Source organism: Glandiceps talaboti, chromosome 4 (assembly GCF_964340395.1).
Source record: "Glandiceps talaboti chromosome 4, keGlaTala1.1, whole genome shotgun sequence".
NCBI lineage: Eukaryota > Metazoa > Hemichordata > Enteropneusta > Spengelidae > Glandiceps > Glandiceps talaboti.
This window is the reverse complement of record NC_135552.1, coordinates 16,828,452-16,855,849: the sequence shown is the minus strand read 5'-3', so window position 1 is coordinate 16,855,849 and position 27,398 is coordinate 16,828,452. Positions and strand designations below refer to the sequence as shown.

The 27,398-nt window shown below is 35.3% G+C and overlaps 1 protein-coding gene across 1 annotated transcript in view; it reads left to right on the top strand.

Annotated features, from left to right (window-relative positions):
* The window catches only part of LOC144434568 (catenin delta-2-like), a 61,359-nt gene that overhangs the window by 8,394 nt on the left and 25,567 nt on the right, over positions 1-27,398 (top strand). Inside the window, exons 3-7 of the mRNA XM_078123037.1 lie at positions 21,895-22,085; positions 24,619-24,731; positions 25,275-25,388; positions 26,412-26,476; positions 27,302-27,349. Coding sequence (XP_077979163.1) covers positions 21,966-22,085; positions 24,619-24,731; positions 25,275-25,388; positions 26,412-26,476; positions 27,302-27,349 — 460 coding nt within the window. The 5' untranslated portion in view covers positions 21,895-21,965. The remainder of the gene's footprint in view (positions 1-21,894; positions 22,086-24,618; positions 24,732-25,274; positions 25,389-26,411; positions 26,477-27,301; positions 27,350-27,398) is intronic.

Here is a 27,398-nt window from a genome sequence, read left to right as displayed (position 1 = left end):
GAGATTTTATTGTGTGTGTGTGTGTGGGGGGGGGGGATGTTGGTATGAACTGTAGAGTTAGTATAGATATCTTGAATGGGTAGTGTTTTGTGTGTACTATTCGGATTCCTGCAAATGTTGGAAATAGTATGGCGTAATGCCATCATAATGGTATTTGAGATGGCATTTGACCCTTGCAATATTTTCAAAGCTAAGAACACAGGCATTTCCTTAACCAAACAGCTTAGGAGTAAAGCGTCCCCCAGATCAGCTTTCTGGCCCACGTGTTGGAATGTACACATGACTGGAGAAAGTGTGGTCAGGTGTGAGCTCACATGTATTCTGACTGTGCAGAGTTCATGTTGCTCTGTGACCTTTTTGGCATCACTTTTCATCAGCATACAGAGCATGATTTAGTGAAAGTTGATAAATATTATGGTTGTGTTACATTATTGAGGATAGTATAGTTTGTATGGATGAGAGTGACACACATATATAGGTCTCACAAACTTACTGACATGAGCGTTTGTTTAGTTAACTTTATGATCATGTTGGCCAGAAACATTTATTGGGTAAAGGAATTTGTGCCAGTGTTACATGATTGGATATGTGACATAAAACAACAGATTTTAAACAATAGAGTATATTATAGTGGATACCATCTAATCTTTATTTTGAAAAGGGTGGCATGTCTGGTTCAATTTTAATATCTCCCCATGGCACTTGATTGCAACCAAAACAATGGTACTATTATACTGTGACTGGTGATGAAAATATGTGTTCGGTGGATATTGATTCAAGTCGTCTGAGGGAAGTGCCATCATCTGGGACATCATCAAACTATATCGATGGAATGACTTACATAATATTAAAAAGACCATAAGTTTGGATTTTTGGAAGTAGGCCTTCATAAAATGACTTATCGTCAAGTTTTACACATTTGTGTATTACAAAACATGGCATTGCTGATGACAGACACATTTCAGTCCATTGTTCACTGTTGTACCAAACTGTATGGAATGCAAGGCCATGCCTGGCTCTGAAGGGCAGTTGGTGACAATGGGTGATACTACTACAGACTTTGTGGTTTTTACTGCATACCAGTGTCTGCACTATGGAGTCTTTATGCTCCAGTCATAGGTGTGCTAGTGACATGAAACTGCTGAAAGGAGAAGTCCACTGGTTGGACAATAACACGGCTGTTTAATCTATAGGTGCTCACCCCTTGTTGAGCAGGCCAAAAATACCTGTGAGGCTGAGGTTGAGCTCCGTGTACTCTTTAATCAAATCAAAGATACTCACGTGGGACATGCCTTCACAGTAAAGAAGAGTCAGTACTTCCCAATTGTCAATTGATGACATCTATCATAATTTAAAAAGGAATATTGTGAACAGATTAACATCTAATCATTGGATTGGAATTCTATTGAGGAAATACTGGTCAACGTTTTGGGAAAAAATGTAAATTGGTAGATGTACATGTATGCTGGGAATGTAAATCGTCATTTATAAGGATCATTGACTACAAAGGTAAATATTTCAAATAGTACTTTGGATTTGATAATGTCAAGTCGTACCTGACCTACAGGTATACTTAGTAAAGTTCAAAGTTCAAAGTTCAAACCATCAGGCTGGCAGTGGTGTAATTGTACTATAATAGAAGAGGCTTGAACAAACCAATGGAGATGATCAGCACCATTGACAGCATGATGAAGACAGTGCTATTATGTGGTGTCAGCTTAAGTTTGTCAAACAAATCTCCATCCTGTAACCATAAAAAAAATTGTTCTGAGAGACTTTAACAGGAAAGTTTCACTGATAGATAAGATAGGCGCCATTAGTTCTTGAATGGGGACAGCTGTTCACTGTGAACATTAACCCTTCCATGAGAAACAGGCAGTGAAGTGTTTTTTTTAAAGAACTTTCTTCCTGATCTATATGTGTAAATGTGAACAAAGACCTTGATATGACATACAGATGTGTGTGTTAATGTGAATATCAAGAATTTTATGTAGAGCAAGATTTCCTTTGTGGTGTTTTATCATCTCATGCACCAAATTGCCTGAAGTATGTGTATACAATGTAGTCCATTTATAATAAAAGATTGCTCATACAATGCAGATATACTGAGATATGTAAGATGTGATTTTGAGAACATGGCTTAATAGTAATACACATCTTGATCTATAAACTAGCCTTGTAATATGTATATATGTATACAATGTACAGTATGTGTACATTTGCGAAATGATTTATACTTTCAAGAAAGACAATTGTTGTAATCATCAAGAACAGTGTATGGTCTAATCTTAGAATACAAAGACCTTTCAGATGTTTGCGGTTCATACATGTACATGTAGGTGTAGATTCAAATCATGAAATCATATATTGAGGAAAAGACTGGAATCTGGTTTGACATGAAGTAGTGTGTTGTTTTGTGAATTGACCAAAAATAGTTGAAATTCCACTTTGTAAAGAACCTTTATCAATACAAGAATGGTGAACCCATCGGCCATCCTTGCCCAGTGAAAACCAAATGGCCATGAAATGGAAAATGGATGTTTTGTTTCTCTTAAAGTTGTACTATTAGTGCTATTTGTGCTGGCATTAGTCAAGTGCTTCTCTCTATGCATGTGGTTGGGAGGTCAAGGTTCATGTAAAATGTCAGATTAGGAACTTCTGATTTTTTGGGTGACACAGGTGCTTTTACTTAGATGGGAAATTTTGAAGAGGCTTTTCAATATTCAATATTCTTTTCCTAAAACAGACATGAAGCAAAAATAATTTTATCTAATGTACTTTTAATAGTGTTGTGATATTTGTTGATCAGATAACAATATTATTGCTGTTGCTTGTGTAACCCCCCCCCCCCCCCCCCCCCTCAATCCTTCTCATATGAAGCAGTGGAATCTTCCAGACTTCAAACTTGAAGGCTTCTGCCTCTGAGCGACACATCACTCTTGAACAACAGTTGATGTCAGGAACACATTCCCTGCAATGTGTTTTAGTGTTAGATGGGGAATTGATTGGTTTATTATAGTACTCTCATGTTTGTATCAAACTGTGAGATAGCATACTCCTCAGTGTCTACAATGTACTGAGTATAGATTCACATCATGCAGAGATGTTGTAAACTTGTTAATGTTATGTTACCCAAAGTGTCCAAGTCACCTCATTCTCAATACTAGTCCAGTAGTGTATGTGACCTCATTACATGATGAGATATATGTTTACCCCTCCTGGGAAAACTGAAAAGTTTTAGTATACACCAGTCCTGTCTTGACTGATAACTGGGTCAGTCAAATGAGGATAATCAGTCCAAGTAGCATGATGGATATAGATGTATTTGACAAGTATCACTTAGCTAGGGTCTGTGTAGGGAAAATGTACAATTACAAAATATTAATCACCTGTCTACTAGAACAGCCACAAAGGAATACCAAACTGACTAGATTTCCTGTGTGAGTTTACAGTATTAAGTCTATTCATGCAGAAATACTTACAGATCCAGGCCAATCTTGGAATGACATTTAAAAGAAAATTTGTTGATCGTTGCTGACAATGATTATTATACAAATGTAGTACTTTGTAAAGTGTATGATAATTAATGTACATGTAGTTGTCAGACTGAAAATCCTCTAGAGAGATCACAAAGTATTTAGGCATTTACAGTGGGAATTTGAACCACCTAACCCGGTGTCTAGAATTTGTTCCCATTACTGATGCAATGATTATATCTCTGTCCAATCCCCTCCGTAATTAGAAACAGACTCGGGAGAAAGTGCAGTACCAAATATGTACATGTTTTATAGGCGAAAGCTGTTTTGTTGATGAGAAATGGATGCTCTCCTGAAACTACCAAGGGTATCCTGAATACACTGCTGGAGTTTATGATTGTTGAGGTTGACCTCATGGAGTAGAGGTCACGCTTGCTGTATGCAATTAAACTGAATTTGTTAGAAATCAGTCACAAGTAAAACAAATGCGTGTGCCATCAAATCGCCATTGTCGAGGTTCTATGGAGCTAGCATATGACAAACAGCACTTAACCCTAGACCACAACAGACAAATACACTAACTTGTCAATTCTAGTCACGGATTCTCCACAGTGTAATCTTAGGTGTAGCTCTACTGAAGTGTTGATAAGAATTTATAATATATGTATATTTGATGTCTAGTTTTATGGATTATGATATTGTTGTCATTCTTACCATATCTTACCAACGGTTTGCCAGGGAGGTATGAAAAACCACAATTTTTGAGTTAGGCCCCCCCCAAAAAGAATTGTTTCTGGTTAGCACATTCTGTCTAAAGTGGTGTGACAATGCAATTTTTTTTTTCATTCTCAATAAACATGTCACTAAATCTACTATTTATGGCAGTTACTCTTCTTTTTCTTTAGTACTTTAGAGCAAGTGTGTATGTGGGCAGATGTCACTTGCTTGTTCACGGTTGGCCCTGCTGTTGTCTTCATTGAAGTACAGGGAAGGTTATTTTTGTGTTTCCCCCAGATCTGCAGACTGCATGGGTTGGTAAAACAAGGAACAAAAGAGACTGACGCGAGGGTATTTAAGTGATGTGTGCACTGAACAGAAACATTCTCTCTTTTTTTGGCCTTAGTGAGAAGAGTATAAAAGATGGACATATAAGGATTAATATTTTAAAAGTTATCAACACCAGATCAGAAAATAAAAATATCACAAGTGGAAAATGTATAAACCACAATGATATCCACTATGTAATATATACCCACATTTTAAGAGCTAGACACCAAGTGCCCTGAGTAATAAAGTGGACATTAAAGACGGCACACTCCAGTAGAGTAGCCAGCCTACTGTATTACTGTAAATTTTAGTCTGTTCTGAACCGGTATTTAATATAGAAAGTGCTTGAAGGTAACGTGTACATGTACAGTTGCACAAGCTGTCTACATGATGTATGTTTAATTTTGTGAATACAGACACCATGTGCTAAAAAATAAAATGATAAGGAATATTTGAAGAACGTGAAATGAAGTCTTTGTGGTTGACCAAGTGTAATTGCTAATTTTAGATCAGACATTACCATTCATTATATCGTGGTCTCCATCTCATTTACTCATTATTTAGGGTAATTGAACACAGCGTGTCACCCCACTTGGTGACTTGGTTTCTTCTTTCATAAAACTAATAGATTATCAAAAAATTACTTGGACCCTAACTTATTTAGAATTACAAGAAAGCCTTTGTAATTCTCATGCCAGAAAATGCAACATAAGTTTTAGAGGTAATTGTTCATGTGAACATAACTATTTTGTGAGACAGATGTCCAATGTTTGGTAAGGGTGTGTTGGTCTTTCATAAAACTAAGTCAAGATTTGAAATTCTGTCTTTCTGTTTTCTTGCACAAGATTCCTGGTTGATCACAAGATTTAAGCAAATGTTGAGTGTATTGTTTCAGAAACGGTTTTTCCTTCGTTTCATGATTTTTACAAAAAAAAAAATGATTGAGAATTTGTGAGTCTATTGAATAGCTTAGGATCAATTATGCTTGTCGTGCCATCTGACGAGGTCAGAGGTCACAGTAAAGGTCAGCTGATAGCCCGAGTGCTTGAATAGGTAGACTATGGAATGTACTTTCATTGAAAGTAGCTGTAAACAGAATGGGGACCAAAAAGCAATGAAGCATTTTTACATGCCGCAGTACTAGAGCATCCACATAAAATACTCATTAGAATTTGAAAAGTGAAGACCCATTAAAGTATGAAACCAGACAGCTGATTCTGATATACATGTATAGTATATAGTATGTATATGTACAATTATTGTGATTGATCCCAGTTCTTGTAAAAATACACCTAGTTCTGTGATAGGCTTTGTATACTGATTACATATTTATTAAATTCTGATTATATACCCAATTCTGATATCTAATATATACCCAATTCTGATTACCAATTCTGATATCACTATATACCAAATTCTGATACATTATATACCCAATTCTGATTATATACAATACTCAATTCTGATTATATACCCAATTCTGATATCTAATATATACCCAATTCTGATTACCAATTCTGATATCACTATATACCAAATTCTGATACATTATATACCCAATTCTGATTATATACAATACTCAATTCTGATTATATACCCAATTCTGATTATATACCCAATTCTGATATCTAATATATACCCAGTTCTGATTACAAATTCTGATATCACTATATACCAAATTCTGATACATTATATACCCAATTCTGATTATATATCCAATTCTGATTATATACCCAATTCTGATTGTATACCCAATTCTGGTGTTATTATATATCCAAGTCTGATTGTATACCTAATTTTGATATCGATTTCTAGTATTAAACGTAATTCTTATTGTATACCCAATCTTAACAGTTGTTTTTCGGGAGGGGGGGGGGGTTAAAAATGGATACATACATACATACATACATACATACATACATACATACATACATACATACATACATACATACATACATACATACAATGTACATACATACATACATACATACGTACGTACGTACGTACGTACATACATACATACATATATATATATTATATTCATGAGTGGCTGTCACTCCTTGCCATGCCCTCATACGATAACAGTACGAAGATTTGTGCCTTTGGCACTCATTGTTCCTATCACTGCAGTATGCATTAGTATTCAGTGCTACGGAGCGAGGCGACGACTTTGTTTTAGATGAAACGTAGCAAAAAAGGCACGAACAACTGTCGACAGTCTTATTCACAACATACATGACAACATTTAATTTATCAATGTTTGAATTAGTATTAGTGTTACTGATCCAGACATGCTACTGTTGTTAGTGCATAAATGAAGTCATATGTGTCTGTCGGTATAAGGTTATATACCATAGAGTTGGTGGATGGTTATATCGCATTTCCTGCTACAGAAAAGATAATACATGTGATGCAGGAATAGAAAGTAGAAGTGGAACAATGAGTTAAACGTGTTGATATGACCAATTATTATGGAAACAAACTTGTCTGACTCTTCCTTTCATAGGAATTGTTTCTTCACAAAAAGAGCCAGAGGTGTGAATAGCCACATCTTGCCCTCTGACATCTTGCCCTCTGTGTTATTTCCTATATGTATGCTAATGAGGATAGGTAAAAACAGAAAAAATTTCATAGTTGACTTAGATTTCCGTGTTGTTTCAACCTCTGAGTGGCAGTCCTGAACCAGACAAATGTCTGTGGTATGTTTGACATAGGATATGGGTTTTGAGCACGATAAAGGTGTTCACTGGAATGTGCAATCATTTTATAGAAAGAAGTAAAAACAAAGTTCTGTCTGACTGACTGGATGTTTACTTGTGGGTTTAATACCACCATCTGTCATCAACTAGAGTTATTTCATAGAGGTTTGTTTCATTTTTTACACACCTTGGATTTGTGGTGTTATTTGTAAAGTTTTGTTGATGTATTTTACTGGTGATGACATAAATATGGAATTCTACATGCGATGTAGTACACTTGTTCATGGGACTTGAATATACATGTGTACACTTAACTTTTATAGCAACAAAACAGTAATCTACTCCTGATAGGGTTTTTCCCACGCTGGGAAGTCTTGACAACAATGGGGGAAATTAACACAACAATATAGTTTTCATAGCATTATATGTTCTTTTGAAATCTTTGTTTACCTTTGAAAATAATCATTTATGAGCTATTTCTAAGTCGCATTTTACATTACAATAAAATTGCATTTTATTATAATAATACAAATACATGTAATGAAAGTATCTTTTCCTAAAAGCATTACTAGTTATCAAATGCATTCTGTTTAATGTCCTAATGACTCATAATGTTCTCATAAATTAATTGATTGGCCAATTAATGTATATGTAAACATAATTAGCTTGTACCAATTACAAACAAATTTATTCACCGTTTGTGGGATGAGTCTGAAAAATGAGTGATGTATAAAGATATATGAAATATGTATCTCCTTGTTAAAATCTCAGTTTACCTTGCAAAAGCTGTTCTTTCTTCTGGTGTACTACCCCGAAGCGAATAACATATGGTTATGACTCAGTGGGAGGGAGTACTGAAACATACCTAGAATAGCTCTGATAGATTCTACCATACCTTTGAAGTTTTGATATTATTCAGTCACTGTATCAAGAAGTCATAGGATTAAAAGATAGTATTAAACACAGCAATTTGTGATTCCGTCGAGTATTCACTCCATTTATCTTGTCTCTCTGTTGCATGCCATTTTTCTGTGCTAAATAATTCAACCAGTCATGCATTGCTAAGTGATTGATCAAGAAAGACTCTTGCCTGCTACACATGCGTAGATTTTATGGACAGATTTATAAGCTTCAGATCAGGCATCAAGTGTAGTAATTCTCTTGATATTTCACTTTTTGAGTTCATTAAAAGTCGATGCATGTACATCGATAGATGCCTGTACATAGAAGCTTTAGTTTGTTGCAGGTAATGTATCAGGCACAGATGTGTAGATTTGGAACTCAATTTTGTGGTGTTTCACTGCAAAGCTCTGCTAAGGCATTATTTTATGACCTCCATAGCATACAAATAACCTTACAGTGCAGGTTAACGGTATTTAGAAATGTGGTTTTCAATCAAATGGAATTGTTAATTGAAACTAAATTGCTTCTTCCCATGCGGGTTGCATATCAAAAGACACTTCTCATTGATAAACACCTGTGTCCCTCTTCTCTGCTGGAACTTCAAGCTTTCACTGAGTTTCAGTTTTGATAGACGCACGGGTATAACTAAGCTGACACAAATCTGTTCCAGAATTATTTAGTGGCAAACAGGAACAATACTCAATATTTTTCAATTTGAAGAAGTGATCAATGAAAATACATACATAATTATACATTTACATACGAGAGATTGTACTATATTTTCAGTTTTGTGATTTCATGTAAATTTAAAGTACATCTCTCTGATAGAATGTATTGATTATTTAAAAATTACAAATAAACATACAAATATTGTTTATGAATATAATAGAAATAAAGAAAAATGATAAAATGATAAAAACCCAAATGCCAATATCCTTGAAGAAGCACTTTTTGTGACAATGCTATCAACCCCACCTATCCAACCTACCCATATTTGTGAGTGATCTAGAAATCTCTGGTTTGTCAGAGAGAAATAGCACAGAATGGGCCTACAGCTAAAAAACCATAGTGGGGCACACACAAAGCTGAGATTTCTTAACAATGTATTTGAAGTTAGCTGTGTAAAAAACCATGATGATGGTGATTCAAGGTATTTTTGTACAAGACAGAGCTAGAATAAAGGTTTCATGGCTTGACATATGCTATTCAGCTGGCAGCTGTTTACTTGGTAATGTGATTTCTATTTGTTGAAGGTGTAGACTCAACAAATTAGTGTGTTGACTGCGTAGAAAAAAAAAGTACAGTTAGTGACCTTATGAATGAAAGCGTTTAATTCAAACCTTTCAAATTATGGCGCTAGTCATTGGTAATAGTATGTTTGTAAGACATCACAGTAGAGCACACTGTCTTCAAAAACAGTCGCTGTTTATATAAGGTTGTATTATGATATATATGTACAATTCAATTTGAAGGCCTCTACATACTTGTACACATTGTGAAATTGGAGGGAGGAATGAAAGTGTGGAGAAAATCAGAGGCTTCAATGTACATTTCCTTGCTTATGCTAGCTGAGAGACAGCATTGGCACTTCATCTTCACTTTGGATTTGTGCTTTTTATACTGGTGTTTATATTTTTAACAAATATGAAGGCTCAGCTATCTATTGGTGTATGTCAAGTTTGAAATTGCCTTTGTATTGTATTGTATGATATTATGTGTATTTAAGAATTATGACCCCCAGTATCGTTAGATGAGAAAAGGTAGAGTTGTTACACAAATGTAGGATTAAAATTAGGATCGAAACCTTTCTAGTTTGTTTAATAGAAACCAGATATTTACTTCCATTTTATCTAGAGGTGTGGTAATTATTTACCAGAGTATGAATTATGAGAATGGAGGCATTACACTGGTCCAGTTTCATTGATCAGACCTGCCTATGTACAGTACATAGCAATGTACAAACACATAGAGGGTACAGAAACTGACTGGGAAGGTAACTAACATCAAATATTGATATAGTGTTATGTGTACAGAGTTATGACTGATCTATTATTATTCAAACTGAAGGGTGGCTTGTGTTGTCATACCACGAATACAAATGTACAGGGTTTGCAGTGGCTCTGGTATGCACACAGCTATCACAGGCAATCTAACACAATCAAGCTCTGTTTCGTCTACTTCTAGAAAATTAGACAACTAAGCTGGCTAATTGCATTTAATCTGTTTTACTTTTTGTTTGTTTGTGGGGATATTTCAAAAATGTTATTGTTGGTTGTTATTCCACCTGGCTGTAATGATTGACATTATGAGGATAGAATTTATGAATGTGAGATTTCATTATTATGAGAGATATGATTTACATTTAGCTCTCTGCATGGATATTAGATCAGAAGTTTACTTGGGACCAGCTATGAACCAGACAGACTGGTCATAGGATAAAATCATAATAGCCAAACTAACTTCTCTCGAAAGTTTTCCTAGGGACTCTTGCTTTTCTACAGTGCTCAGCAAGAGTCCCTAGGAAAACTTTTGAGAGAAGATAGTTTGTTTTATCCTATAATTATAACCAGTCTGTCTGGTTCATAGCTGGTACAAGTAAACTTCTTATATGATATCCATGCAGAGAGCTAAATTATATCTCATAATAATGAAAGTAATGGAGATGGGTGAATTTACATAATAGTTAATTTACATAATTATTATTGCTGCACATTGCCATGTTAATCAGAACCTGAATGGGATTCTTAAATACCCTTTTAATTCATGTCCACAAATAAGTTTGAAGTTTATGTAATTAAGACCAAAAAAAGCCTTGTACTAGAATGTGTTTATTTTGCAGGCATTGTGAAGCCTTTTATAATGATACAGGTACGCATATTCAATAATTTAAATAGAATGATGAGAATAAGAACTCTCCATTTATTCTGCATCTGTTTTATATATATTATTTTGTAATTCTTTACTTTATATTATAATTGATAAAGTAAAAAGTAGAAATTTGGAAAACCAATTTTATCTTGGAGTGACTCGGTGAATAGTAATTATTGTTCATAAAATTGAAGAAAATAAATGATATTACTGTTCTATTACCCAGTCATGGACTTTCTTGTGATGGAGTACATATTCAGATTATTAATTTTCTAATAGATGTGGTATCCATTTACAGTTGTTATAATTCAACTTAATTAATTGCACAGTTCATTTAATTTGAAAGGTATCAAAGTTCATTTGCCATGTATCACAGATGTCATAGTCTGAATACTGTGGAGTCATTCAGAATACAAAATTAGTCGTCTTATCAACCCAGGTATTACATTATCACATCAAGTTAGACATTTATTACGTGACCATATGTAGATGTGACTATTATCAGTCTAATTAATTGTATTTTTAAAGTGTTTTGACCGTTAGGTGCCATAATATGATGTGTACGGAATCATAATTAGGCAAAATTTATGAGCGTGCCTCTGGGTTTTTTGAGTTGTCAGTGTTCGTCTCCCCCCCCCCCCCCCCGACCCCATGTCAGAGTATGTTTCTATGTTGAAGACATGTGCATATTACAAAATCAATATGATGATTATTATGCAAATCATTACGTAAAATTACATATTATTGATGTGCATAAAATTAAATACTTATGCAAATGAGCCTCTATGCTTGTAATTCGTCCAGTAGAGAATGCTGTTGTTCACCACTAAAATTGTTGTACAAACTACAAGATATGAAATATTTTTTAATTATAAATTTTACAAAGTTATCTCTTTCTGCTACAGGGTTCCCAGACCTTAAAATGTTGCCTTTTATGAACTTAAAGCCAATTTTGCAGTGAACTAATTATTGCCCGACCGAAATAAAATAGAAGTTTGAGAAAATATTCATCTTGGAATGTGAGTGCCTGTCTCACTATTAATGATAATAGTATTTGGTTAGTGGAATTGGTACACATGTACAAATGTATATCTGATTATAGATACTGGATATTGTTGAAACTATGGCTGTATATTGTTGTCTCTGTGTTGACTTTGTGTACTGATAGCCTCACTTAATCTTCATGTTCACCTACAAAACAATTGACAAAAATGAAGAACAGTGGCCTGAGTGTATAGAGAAGACACAGTTGTATTCAGACTAAAGAGGTACAAAAAATGTAGGGTTAGGGATAGGTTAGTCTCCTCAGTGTAAACCAGATATGTATTACCTTCAATGGGTGGCCATTGTTCTTAAACATTTTTTTTTGAAGTTAAAAAATGTATGGTTTGTTATAAAAATGTAGGTCATTCTGGGTTTGATGGATAGCACAGATTTGATAGCAAGTGTTGGTTATGTTAAAGTCTTAAATGAGGCTTGAGAAAGCTAGTGAAGGCTTTGTCCCCCACCTGATTACAATATGTCATGCATACATGATAAATAGCATGTATGATGTATGTAAGATTAACAATATGGTGACAATTGAGGATATGCAGGTATGCAAAGCGCTGTGAAGAATGAGACCAAAATTGCACCATTTCCTAGCCGCCCATCACCATAGTTACAGTTATAGTGTGTGTGTATCTCCATCTTGTGACTATTTCTGGCTACAGCATCTGATTTACAATGTGGCAAAGAGATGGTCTGTGAGGGCTGACATTCATGTCACATTATCCACTATCATTCACTGGTGTAGAAGCCCGATAGAGCTGAACAACATGACACATCTGACAGTCTTGGAAAGAGAAACACAAACACAGTGCTCTCTTTTTCTGACAATCTTTCAGGGTATAAGTATAATAAAGAAAAGATTCCTCATAATGCCTGAGGCTTTATGTAGATCAGTTTGCTTAAATATTAGTCCAATATTTACATAGTCAACCACCATTTTATTTGAATGTCTTTCTGAAAAATCATTGTAGAGTCACATCAGTTATTAAAGATAATATTGTTCACACAGTTGTGTAGTATAAATTGATTTCTAAATTGTATGAAGAAATTAAAATGAATACCTCAGTCGGATTTGTTCACAACTTTATTTTGAAACTAGACATAAAATGTGGTTTCCTGTATGAAAGCAAAAATCAATATTAGCAGTTTACAAAAATAAATGTTTGAATAAAAGTAGTTCCAGTCTGAAGTGGACAGTATATAAACAGACATAGTATAAATTTAAAAATAAATTCGTTGTCATAATGTTTAGTTTACTATTTATAAGATTGTAGAGTTTTGAGTCATTACAATTTCTGTTCTTTAGATTTTTTTCCCATGAAATACATTATGAGCGTATTAAAAATTAATAGCCTTTGTTATGTTATCAATATCGTGCAACACATATAGAATATACATATCAGGCAGATTTGGCTTTATAGAAGGAGTGATATGGCAGTGTTGTACCAGGTATAGTGTGTCATGCCTGCCCAGCTGGTCACATGTAGTGTTTGAAGTGTTTACTGGAAAATGGATATATGTCATATTGAAGTGTGTACTGGAAGATGATATATGTCATAGATTTTGAATGGTGCACGTCAGTGTTGAAATATTAAAAATATGTGTAGTTGAAAAACAGGTGGGGAAATTCATATTTAATAAGTGAAGATACTTCAGTCCTTGTAATAACACCATTTTGCTTCTATAAACCCATAAGTAAGATTTGCAAGTAGTTTTAAAAACAGGTGGGAAAATGTAGTTATAGCTGAAATATGGAATAGCAATGAAGAAAAGTCAATAACTTGTAATAAAACCATACATTATGCTCCCATTAACTCATATGTAGAACTTATTATTATTACATTATGTACTAGAGATTATGTGCACATACTAGGGGTATTTGCACTGCTCTGCAATACCGAAAACATTTTGCATACCTGCATGCAAATGAGGACATGGTCTTTCGTTCTATACGAAACCTCGTGATCGTTTGGTGTCATTTTTACCGAAATTTGTTGTTTTTGATAAACATGTAATAATAGCAACCCCATGCTGTGTGAGTGCCAGTGTGGGTACACAGGGGTATTTGCACTACCCCACTAGTGCTTGCAGTGTTTTCTGCTGCACTTTAAGTCACTGTGCTCGCTAAAGTACTGTTACAGAGAGCACTGCACGCATGCATGCATGCAAATACCCCGATTACGCCACACTTGCACTCGTGCGTTATTGGGTTCTGTCATAGCATACTAGTAATACTATAGAGTATTTCATTTATTCCACAAATGTGAGAAGCTAATGTAATCAGTCATTACTTGATAATTCATTATGTAGTTAATACAGTAATGATGTATGGTAGTATGTGTGATATGTGTGTTCTTTTTGACATGCATCTTCCTCATATTTGTACTCTGTAAATTGTTCAGAAGTATACAGCTGTTCTGCCAGCAGTCAGCTCAAATCAAACAATAACTACATGTAGGGAAAATTAACCAGTCAGTTTGTGCCAGATGGGTTGTGGTGGGTGTAATATATTTTATTATATTTTTTTAATAGATTTTTCACTCATGTGTGAAAGATTTCCTAATTTTGTAATCCTTGGTTCTTGTTTTACACCTGGGAATTGTAGAATTTGCATACACATTGTTGTGTGGCTATTTTGTATTCAGTACAGATGCACAGAGATGATATTACTACTATATCTCAGGTTTAGATTCACATACGGAATTAAAATGATCTCAGAATATCTGCCATGCATACGCTTAATGTCAGACAAGAGTAAATAGAATTTTTTATAATTCAAAAAAAAAAATTCACAGGTAACTAATATTTACAAAATATATTGGCAGCTGTGACATTATTGATACGATATGTTGTTGGGTCATCAGAGAAGGTCAAGCTGATTTCAGTTGTTGAACGTTTTATCAAATTACATCTATCATATACCATCATTTTTATTCAGAGAGCAAATAATGAAGACTTCAAGTGTAAAGTTTATTAGATGTATGGTTTATATTAGTCTGGATGTCAACGTGGTTTCTAACTAAGTGGAGGTGTGAATTGTAATGATACCATATAGGAACTAGGCTAGGTTTATATATGACATATGTGTAGTCATTTCTTGGGTCAGGTAGTCTTTGTTTAATAGTTACTTTATGGTTAGATGACCAGCCAACATACTCCAGGAACAATCAAAGAAGGTGTGGTTGCCATTTAAGAATTTGTTTGTTGTCACCCACTTGTATTCTGCTGTGGATATGGATGATGACACCAGGGCAAAGGTGAGTCAGCCCACCCCAGCAAAATGATCTGAAAGAATTATCACTTATACATGCATGCATATATGTGTCATTTCATGGTTGTATTTATAGACGAACAAAGGTTGATATTGTTACAGAACCACCATATGCAAATGGTGAACACTACTACTAGCATTGGTGATGGTATGGAGGTGATGCAGTTTTTTCCACAAATTTTTGATGTCTAAAAATAACACTGTGTCATTTAAGTGACCTTACCCATTCAAGACCTATATGTTGGATTACAGAGCGAGTTCTTGTATGTTAATGTGTGAAAGCCTAGCTTTTATGCATGTCCCAGTTCTCAAGGTCTGCAATGGGAATATTGAAGGGCATTAATACTATTTTTAACCACCATCATAATCATCCTGCAATGTTGTATATATACATTGAAAGTATAATTGGCAGTATGAGTTACTAGTACACTGAATGGTTGACAGGATACCATAGATTATTTATTAACCTGGGTAAAGCCACTCCTGGCCAGTTCAGGTATTGTCAATACCACCTACTCATTGTCCAGCCTTCCTGGTGTCGTCATCAGGTATACAAAATTTTGGCAGTTTAAAAGCTAATAAAGTGTGGGAAGCCATAAGTGAGAAGATAACGCATCATTTGGTACGGGGGTTAGAGAGCAGGGTATCTGTCATTTGACGTCTTTGGACTGAGTAGAAAACTGGTACCATTTATAGTGATTGGATTAGAGAGATAACATTGCCAGTGTAAAGAGCTGTACTCAATCCTCTTTTTGTTTCATTGGGTTGGAATTCCATTGAAGCATACCTGACATATCTGTTACATCATTGATTTGTGTTGGTCAAGCCCTCTTACATTGCTTTGTCTTGTCTTTGTGTGTTGAGCAGTGTAACTTGAAGGTTAGTGGTTTTATCACTTCCACTTTGGGTTTGTTGAAAGGTTTCAATCTCTCATCAGTTCACTGGATCGAAACATTTCAGTGTTTTTCTATAGACTTGTTTCTCAGAGTGGTTTGTCAATTGGATCAAGTTTTTTCCATGTTGTACCGGCTCACCAATCTACTTGTCGACTTTGACATTTTGATTCCAATCGGGGAATCTCCTCTAGAGAAAAGAAAATAGCCCAAAGAAAAACATAGTATGTCTACAGAACAGATGGTTGCTGACTGTTTTCATTTCATCCAGACTTTGAAATATGCTAATTGAGAAACTAATAGGTTAGCATAAGGTCAGTCATAACAATAACTCAAAAAATGAGGAGAAATACCAATATTCTTGTTATCATGAAACATTGCACTTTGAAATGTTACATACTAAACAACATCTATAGACACACAGAAATAATGATAGAATTCTAAGTTTTCATAAATATTCATTAAATGTAATAAAAATATTTGTACACAAGTGTTACCTCATGTGTTTGAAATAGTTTGACCTTTGACCTTGTAGCGTTAAAAGCATCTTTATATTTCCAGAGTATAGGTGTATAATGAAAGCAAAAAAAAAAAAAAAATACCAATCTCATACAAAATCACACAAAATATCATTAAAACCGAGTATAACAATTTGTAGCATAACCTAGAAATTATGTCATTTCCTGAGAAAATGCCACGATAATGGTGACTCAGAAGTTTTGAAAATTGTGAAATTCAGGTGGGTGTGTCTGAACAGGTAATAGTCAAACAAGAGTTGATACTAGTTAATGATATTTATGACAACTATGAGACAGTTATTTCAGTTAACCTTTGTCAACTTTCATTTCCATTCATAGAAAATAAACAGGATGACAAATAAATGTCCACACTTTTGGAAAATTTGTTTTTCACAATCAGTGACAGGAATGCAGTTTAATAAACAAGTCTGGCTATCAGATATGAAATGATAAATTGGTCTGTTCATATCTACATAGCATTATAGTAATGTCATACCATTTTCCATAGGTCATAACTATTGCAATGTTAAGTAGACCCACTAGGGTTAAGTCTTGTCAATGTGGTATGTCTTGTGGAGGTATGTTGGCAGGTAGTCTGGATGCCAGTGTGGTTTCTAAACGTGAGTGGAGGTGTAAATCGTAACAATTCTGTATAGAGAGTAGACTAGTTAGCAGGTAACAGGAAGTCACTAAAGAAGGCTAATTTTGTCATGTCTTTGTCTGACTTAGTCTTGCTGCCAGACCCCTCGGGCTATTCTGCTTACTGTGAAGGTGAGCAAAGGTCACTTTCATTCTTTTTACCTCACCTTGGGAGAATCAAACTAACCATACAAACTTCACAGCATAATAAATAGTATACTGTATTCTCAAATCATGTTTCTACATAGACCCTACACCCTTCATGTAGGGTCTATGGTTTCTATGCCCTCAGTAAGTCATAGTCAAGCTGCTAGCCAGGTTAGTTTGATTCTCCCAATCTGTAAGGTGAGGTGAAAGGAATGAAGTCTACAAAAGGTATACTCAAAAACACATACCTCCATGCACTGGCTTGCCAATAACAGGAAACTTAAAAAAAAAAGTATAAAGAATGTGTAACTTCTGGTATGGTGTAAACACCTGGCTATGTCAAACTTTGTTGACTCTTACACTATATATTTCCTGTAGGAGGGATCACCCCGTACCTCACACAAACAGTCAGGCTAACCTGCATAAAAATGGATTCTTCCTTTTGTAGTAGTAGTAGTAGTATCTCAGAATTAATCTTGATGGGATAAATATTACCACTTAAAACTTTCACAGCAATTAAAAGCTGTGTACTCAATGTAAAATATATATGTATATATATTATATATTTGTTTACTTAGTTCTAAAACTGTTTATGTTCAGTTTGATCTTAATCAGAAATCAATAGATAATATTACGACCAATGTAAACAATGAGGTGGAAAAAGGCTGTGTTACCTGTTATCAGTAATAGTCAGGTCTAGCGACTGGCTGCCATTTTGAATGCGAATGAATCATTACATTGGAATGCTGTACTGTGTTGTGATCATGTCATTGACACTTTGACACAGTAAAGATAGACAGCTGATGCCTTCAACGTCAGTGTAAGCCGTGAACCATAGTATTATGTGAGTATACATTTCTAGAAAATCAATCCGACGAAGTCTAATGATGTAATCACTGTTTACTTCTAATTAATCAATAAGCTGGTCAAAAGGAACCAAAATAAGCACAGACAGAGAGCATGGCTGCCTTTGTTAGGAGACACACGAAACAATAAATATGTGTACAGGTTATAGTATGCTTCGTGTGGTTTGCATTAGTGTATTTTTGAATTAGCAGAGCTGTGGTGTCTGTCAAGTGTTGTACTATGCCATAGACACTAGTCTAGTTTCTATGATTATGTGGGGCCAGACTTTTTCTTTGTGTTGAAATCTTCTGGTATGCTTACAAAGTAAACAAACTATTCTTGACTTCCTGTCAATGGAGTCTATGCATGGTGAATGACAAGGCCAGAGTGTTGTAGAAAACAGTTACTAATGTATTGGCATATGAATACCATACCTCATAGTTATCAAGGTATTGTTTACTTAAGTTAGTTTCATGTATTCACACTCGTATAAATATAATGTCATAATTGTATATTCTTCACAGCAAAGGTAGTGGTTAGAACAGTGGCAAGTGTTGTCAAATTTCAAGGTTAAAATAAAGGTCGTACGAGGTCATTCAACAGGTCAATATCATATCTAAGTGTTTACTCTCAATTTTTTTCCATGGTATTGAGATCATTTATGGTATTATGACAAATAAACTCCGCCCTTTACACAGACTAAATATGCAAGTACTAGTATTTTGTCTGAACATGCACATATCACAATTTTGATTCCTAATTGAATATGACTACATGTTTCACCCAAGCTAAATCGTGACTATTAGTATAAGTTATTAGCTGTAATTTTTATAAAGCAAACAATTATAGTGAGCCAACTTCGTAAATTGATTATTGGTAATATTAAATGTATTCATATCATGTTACAAATTATGAAATTAATATAAATAAAACTGTTCTGCATGGGAGTTATGTATAGAGTGATATGTGGCATATATCTATTACAAGTACAAAATCCCTTTTGCTTTCTCATATCTAGTGAATCATTCTAAGAAATCAGGCATTTTTTTTCAATGCAAATCGAAGAGCATGCAATGTATTTGTCAAAATGTGACATTATTACAGTTTTCATCATTTGATTAATTCACTAACTTATTAAGTGTGACTGATTAATTCAATTTACATCCATTCCTTGCGTTCAGTTATTGCTTTTACACTATACTATCATCAATTCTGTAGAAATTTAGTGTAACTTAAACAATTCTATTGTCATGAGCGTGACGAGAGACCGAGTCAAAACATCCAGTCGTGTTATTTTCGGTGACTTGGCTGATATGATAATTTGTGATATGATATCATATTTGTTTAATTACATTAGATGTCATATCTACCAGTAGGTTATTTGTATCAGCTGTTGTCGTGTACATGTACGGTCTCAGAGTGTTACCTTTCCATGGCATGCATAATTTGTAATGTCTTTCTGTGTGTGTGTGTTAGAGTTCACTGTGTTAATACATGTAAATTTGAAAGACTATTAGGCTAGAATTATTAGTGGTTGTCTAGACATACATGTGTACTATGATGTTAAAATAGCACTTAAACGTGTGTTTGAATGTGTAGTACATACCCAAGTGTTTATTTATAGTACGGGAAAATATTTCTGTCATGAAAATTAGTGTTTCTCATGTATTATAGAAATTGATACAGGTACATACGTTTGAAACAATTGCTTTGATCAGGAGCTTTGCGAGAAGTGATGGGTGATTACATCTTGAGCTGTGAGTTCTCTAAGATGTCAGTGAATACATTATTAAAATTATTAGTACATGTACAATATATTAATTTGTTAACCAGACAGCTCCCACTGTGAAAATGTGTATTTTATCTAAAAATATTGAGATGCTTCCTACTAATAGTATGGCAATTATGCGCGAGTCAATGTAATGCCTGAGGGACCCCCACCTCGGGCAATACGGGACAAATGTGGGGGATTAGATCGTGTTTGCCATGAAACAATGCCCGAGGAGGTGGGGCAATTGCTTCATATTGACCTCCCTAGTCATTTTCACAGACGTACAAGCGCAATAACTACGCATGTGCACTTACATCCATCGTTTGTCCTTGTCGCTGGAATTTTTGAATGCCCCACCATTGGGATGGGGGAAATGTTGGGAGTTTAGGTGGGGATTTTCCAGAATGTCTTGCCCCAGGGGATGGGGCATTTGACAAATTTTTTAAGACTAATTTCCAAATCCCCCACTATGCCCCAAGGTGGGGGGGGGGGGGGGGGTTTGACATTGACTCGTGCATTACTAATATATGCATCTTAACATATGACATCAGTTCTGTGTTGGTTTCTGCCAATATTGATGTCTGATAAGATAAGAGTTATCATGGAATCATTTATTGATGAAACTTTTGAAAAACGTGATAATAACAGTTTCAACCCCCCTCCCCATCACTGCCCCCTCCCCATCACTGCCCCCCCCCTCCCCATCACTGCCCCCCCTCCCCATCACTGCTTGAATTTGTAATACAAAATTTTAGTAAAAACTTAATTTCAGTAAAAATAAACAAAAACACATGAGACAAAGAAAGAGAGTTACTAAAACATCTGAGCAAACTTTATAAGAACAAATAGAGTATTGTGGAAGTGATATTTTACATTTGTACTTGATATGGATGCTATAAACGATTGTGGTACATACAGAAAATGCTTTACTTTGGTGTTATGGGTTGTAGGTTATTTGAGGTCTTTTTTTTAGATGTGAAAGAATTTGGTAAACTTCAGATGTACATGATTGCAACCTTGAAAATGTATGTTGTTGTTGTTTGTAACATTGCCCGTAGGGGTGTTGGGTGGTATTGGCGACTGTCCCATTCATTGTAAAGCACTACCAAAAAAGCCATCAAGGGTATTATTGACAAAGGGAAAGGTGGTGAGATAAGGTGGAAAGGTGAACTAGGTGTGTCTATTGGTACTTTCCCATGAATTGTTAGGATCATGGATATATTGATCTACCTTTTCATTGATATTTGTATTGTGGAAATCAAGAAGAAAAATACCACAGATATCTCTTTATATTTCAAATCATATCACTGTTGCATCATATATTACTTATACATGTATGCTTCTCAATACTAGTTTAGATGCTGAACCTTTAGTTTATGAACATGCACATTTATACAATCACTCCATAGACCCTCCACCAACTTGGTGGAGGGTCTATGGTCAGTCCTATGGGCATTCTGTATGTTGTCTTGTACAGTCCCTGGCATCTAAACCTACAAGTATTGGTCAGTCCAGTGTACTGTTAAATTTGACAACAAAGGCACAGTCAAACTATCTCTTGGATTCACTTCCAAGAAATATTTTGACATCTGTGAGTAGAAAGTTCATTACTAAGTATGAACTCAGATTCCATGGAACATTCATTCTTGCATATAACTGTTATTATGTGTTTTATAATTCAGTGAACAGATTTTGTGACACTTTCTAAACTTCTGTTGGACTATAGCTAACTGAATGATTTGTTGTTTTGTATTTGTTCTTTGCAGATAGTTGTGTTCTGAAATACTCTGTGTTATAGTAGGGGGGTGCAGGCCACCAATAAAAGTACATCAATAGAATGCCAGAAGGACATAATGGCCAAGATAGCACATTAATGTACGCCTTCAGGCAAGCTAGTCACGACATCAATTCAGAACCTGAAAGTGCCGCAAGTATTTTACAATCTGTCAAAGAACAGGTAATTTAGATGGTTTTTTTTTTCTCATATTTTTTGTTAAAGTTTTCTGTCTACAGTTCATTCAGTCTGCAACATTTTGATTCTTTTGCATGTCCACATGTCTACAGAGTATGTAACAAAAGGACATTCTTTCAGAGGTAATGTTGCCATGGTGCCAGGACTGAATTTATGATGTGATGTGGTAGATTTTAGCTAATATCACCGAGGGATCCTGGTTACTATGGTAACAGTGCATCTGGAATAACACTCTTTCATGGCAAAATGCTACTATTACATTCCCAAGGCATGCAACAATGTAAAGTTGTGCATTGTTCCCTGCGAACTTCTTTTCCCTGCTTTTCTTGAAGCAATGTGCAAGTATGATTTCTCTGTGGCAGGCATTCATTTTTAGTGTCTTTGCTTTCACAATAGCTATGAGTTCTGAAACACAACGTTACTACACAACTGAAACAACGCGACCTCTCCTTGCCTATAGCACACACAGGAGACAACCATATGATGTGGTCAGTATTTTGCTGTCCTTATCTCTTTCTTTTCTGCCTGTCTATCTGTCCATCTGTGTCTGTCTGTCTGTCTGTCTGTCTGTCTGTCTGTCTGTCTGTCTGTCTGTCTGCCTGCCTGTCTGTCTGCCTGTCTCGTTCTTCTGCACATTATTGTCTGACTTGCTACCCTCACAAACATGTCATTCTTGTTACCGGCTGTATGCAAACATGCTGTGACACAATTTCTTGCCCTTTGTCTCCTGTTAGCAGACAGCATACCGCATGCATTGCAGTACAAAATTTATGTTCACATACAAATGAAGTTGACTCTCTACGTGCACTGATATGTGACTGTTTGACTGGCATCAGTCTTGTCCTCAAGAAAAACCTTAAAAACGTTCTCATAACTATTTTATTGAAATTACAATCCAAATATCAGACACACATTTCAATTTATCCTTTAAATCGTAAACTCTTGATTCTATTTTCTGTGCAATTAGCTTTCCGTAAATCTTATTTCTTTTGAAAGAGACATGTAGATTTAAATCTATGGGCTATGGGTGAGAGTACTTGACTACAAAATATATATAATATAAAGAATATATATATGGGAGCCGGGTGCCAAAAAGTATTGTTAATGTGAAAGGGATCAAAGATTACTGGTAGCCATTTTTTGTGTACGGATGAGATGATATTTCATTTATTTGTGTACGGATGAGATGATATTTCTGTATGCATAGATTTTGCACTAAATGAGTAACAAGGTTATCAAGTGAATATATGACTTCGTAAATTAGCCTTATCTTATAGGTATATATAGCAGGTACAGTGTTCTCCCATGAGAGGATAAACACTTGAATTTGTTAATCCCTCAGGTCTTGGAAGGATAATTCATTATATCAGATAGTCAATGCAGACTCTTTCCTGTTTCCATGATATACAACACATGGTACTTATGTATGATGTGTTACATAGCTAACCAGGGATTCAGACTGGCTTGCCAATACAAATTGGTCCCCATTGTCACCATTGTTCAATTTGTTTGTGAAATATTAGAAAACGAGATAGCCAATTACTCCTATATGTATCTTGCCTTGTGATGATTTACAAGTGCAGTTCAGTAGTTTGTGATCATTGTTCAATTGGTTTGTGAAATATTAACAAACTGAGATCGCTAATTACTCCTGTGTATGTCTTGCCTTTTTTGATGATTTACAATTGCAGTTCAATAGTTTGTGAACATTAGGGAAGTGTTACATGTAATTATAAAATTATACGACCAGAAATGTGAGTGTAGTCTGAATAGGAGACTTGAAAAGACAGCAAATAAGTTTCAAAACACATTTATTTATCATTTGAATTTGCGCTGATCTTTTCATTTAAGTTTGCTTTAAGCTGTTGTACATCATGGGACCAAGAAAGAGACTGTTTTGATTTAGGAGAGTGTTTTGTGCATAATACTAATATTCACATTTTAACTTCAGTGAGTGTAACCTTGTACTTACTACCAAAGCATGGAGTTTTTTTTAACACAGACCTTGCTGACCCATCATTGACCCTCTAATGTGCTAATGTTGACTGATTTGTATTTCACATGGCTGCAGCAATACTTACCAACTTTTTGATCTGCTGTGTTTATGTATGTAGTTAATTCAAGCTGTAGATTGAATCCACTCATTTTGCAGTTTAACCAAGTCAGGCAAATCTGTCTGATGTGTGTATGTGATACACTCTGTAGTTACGTAGGTGAACAGAAAATACCTGTAGTAAAATTGACTCTTACAGGGCTAAAAATGACTCCAGTAATTCAAGAAACCATAGAGTGTTACATTTGAAGTGCTGTTCAGGTTGTGAAATACCAAGAAATTCTTGCCACCCTGAGGAAACCCCCTGTTAAAGCTATAGGTGTATTTGAAGTAATATTCAGGCTATGAGATTCCTGGAAAATCTTGTCACCTGTGGCATTCCCCTTGTAGGGTCAATTTTGCTCATTGGGTCGTAGATATCAGTGTATGTTTCTGTGTACTTGACAAGATAGTTTTCAACTTCAGGAGGCACAATTTGAGAAGCTAACACGTGAGTTAGAGGCAGAGCGGCAGAGTGTCGCCAACCAGCTGGAGAAGGTCAGATTAGGGTCAGAGACGGCTAGTATGAGCAGTATTAGGTAAGGACAGTGGTGGTTGTCCCAAGTGTTCTTGTCTGATTTGACCCTCAATATGTGTCTATCAACTACCTGTTAATTGTTTTGTATCTTACTGTCATTCAGTGTCATCTAAACCGTGTTCCGTATATCATGTAAAGTTTTGTTCAATTTGCTGAAATCCAGTTTTATCAAAATTATTTGTTATTTTTGTCACCGTTATTGATCTGGCTTCTTTATGAAGATTTTGTTGATGTAGAAGTTTGAAAGAAATACCACAACCCTTGACCAAGCATGAAGTTATTACGTACTATCTAGTTTCTCCACAAATACTTTGTAGTATTGTGTTGACCAAAGTCATACTATGCATGCTGTTGGCAAAATGGTGAATTTTTTTTTTTGTCATATATGGTATCCTATTTTGCAAGCCAGTGAGTGTTATTATTTTTGGCTGACAGTAGATATTTACTAGGTGCTGACTGGTGCTTTGTGTTTCTTTTTTCCCCCTCGATTTCCCCCTATTTATGTATTTCTTTTTTGGTATGTTGCACCTTGACACAACTGCAGTTCAACAGATGAGTCTTTTCAATGGCGTCACTCTGCCCAGAATGAGAGTCACTTAGCTGATGAGAGTGATACAGACAGCAAAATGAGTGGATCTCAGCTGGTAGACTCTTGCCTGTAAGTCCACCGTTGTTCCTTATGCTTCAGATTTTCAACTCAGTATCTCTCTCTTTCTTTTTCAGCTTCTGATTTCAAACTCATGGTTAAAAACAATCATCTCTCTCTCCAAGAGATCTTCTGTTTTCTTTACTAGACACCAGTAACCACCCAGTAGTATACCAGCTACGGCTGCCTGCAAAAATCTATTATGAAATGGTCTCTGTATTACTTCCACTGACAAATTAACATGAACTTGTGCTTAGTTAGTGTGCATTGAGAAACCAAATTAGCAGTGTCCATGTCCAGCTTAACACCACTTCTAACAAATGGAAGTAATCAAGGCTCATGAAGTGTGACAAGCTAGTAGTACATTTTTTTTAAACAAAATAAAAAATGGGGGCAGTTATAACTGGATTCTACTTTTTACTGATCAAATATTGTCAGGTGTTTGAAAGGCCTCATGTGGATTATGATTAAAGATGTGAAAAACAGTTGTCTGGCAGAGTTACAGAAAAAATTGGACCAGAACAAAAGATGGTTCAATCAAATCTGTGTGGCTTTAGTAGTGATACATGTTAATAAAAATCTGAGGATTTTTGAAAAAAATAGACCACACCAAATGGAGAGCCATCATTTCCCCTGAATTGTCTGAATTATGGCTGATGTGAATCCGATGAAAAAATGTGCCGCTTGCACATTTGACGTATTACTGAAACATGGTGGTTATTACAAGGAGTCTTTCTGAATAGATTTCTGCAGTTAGCTGTACACATCCTTAAATATAAATTCTCTGGAGTCCCTTCACTTCTCGTCGTTGAGATAATTGTAGAACATCGAGTCTCATGAAGACTTGAGGAGTGAAGGAACTATGTCTGGCTCTATGTAGACGTCATACTAATATGTAACTTACAGGCAAGAGTAAAAATCTATCAAACAATTTAATTTATTTTTCATAGTAAATGTTATATTTTGGTGAGGTTTCTAACTGGTACTGAGTACATACATCTGACTGTCAAATTCCTCTGTTTGATTACATTGCAGTAAAGTACTTCAAGAGAGAGGGTTAATGGAAACAAGTGAAGATCCTTTACAAGCTTATCAAAACGGTGAGTAAACAGCTAAGGAAAAAGACTGCATGCATGCATGTAGTGTAGTTGTGAGGTGCCCTTCTGGGTTCAGTGTTCTCTTCCTATGCCTTGTCTTCCCACAGTGCATCTTCCCTGATATCATGAGTTTGAAAGCACTTTCTGAGCACTGGGTTGTTGACTGAAGATCAGAATATTAATGGGTTTGCACAACTACTGGACAAATCAAATCTTTCTAAAATCTTACCAGTTGAAAATTGTTTGTTGTCTAAATTTTGAAATGATTCTTTGGCACATCTACTACTACAGGAAAACAAAACAAATGTAGCTCTAAAACTTTTATCAGGTGTTGTAGTCTGTGGAAAGGCAAACCATAGAGGAGAAACCTTAACATCCAGAGATGGGTCAGTGTGCCCTCTAATGATAGCCAAATTTTGTTGTTGTGAGTTAAAATGATAAAAACCGACATTTCTTGTGAGTCACCACACAGTAAGAAATAGGGGCACACCAAATTTTGGTGTGTCAGTAGAAATTGTGTACGTCAGTGGTGCATCAAATTGGCTAAGTTAGAGGACACACTTGGTCTATCATAGAAAACTTGTGTCATACATGCAAGTTATCTACTTCATATGATCTTACCACCAACATGCTCATTGATTGTGTCTGTATTGAGTCCCCCACTCCTCTTCGGTATTCTTAGTTCATTTTAGGGTTGCAAGTGTGGTGTTAGTTTCTTTCCAATGTGCATGTACCTGTGTTCTGATCTGTTGTACCATAATTGTCATAACCGAATCTGTTTTACTGAATCTCCATGTCCATTCTACCATTGTTATTACACTATTATAGAACAATACAGAATGTACCAGGATCCTTACGGTAACCCCTATTATGCAGGTGAGCCAGACCATTGTCTTAACTATAAAAAAACCCATCCTGATGGCTG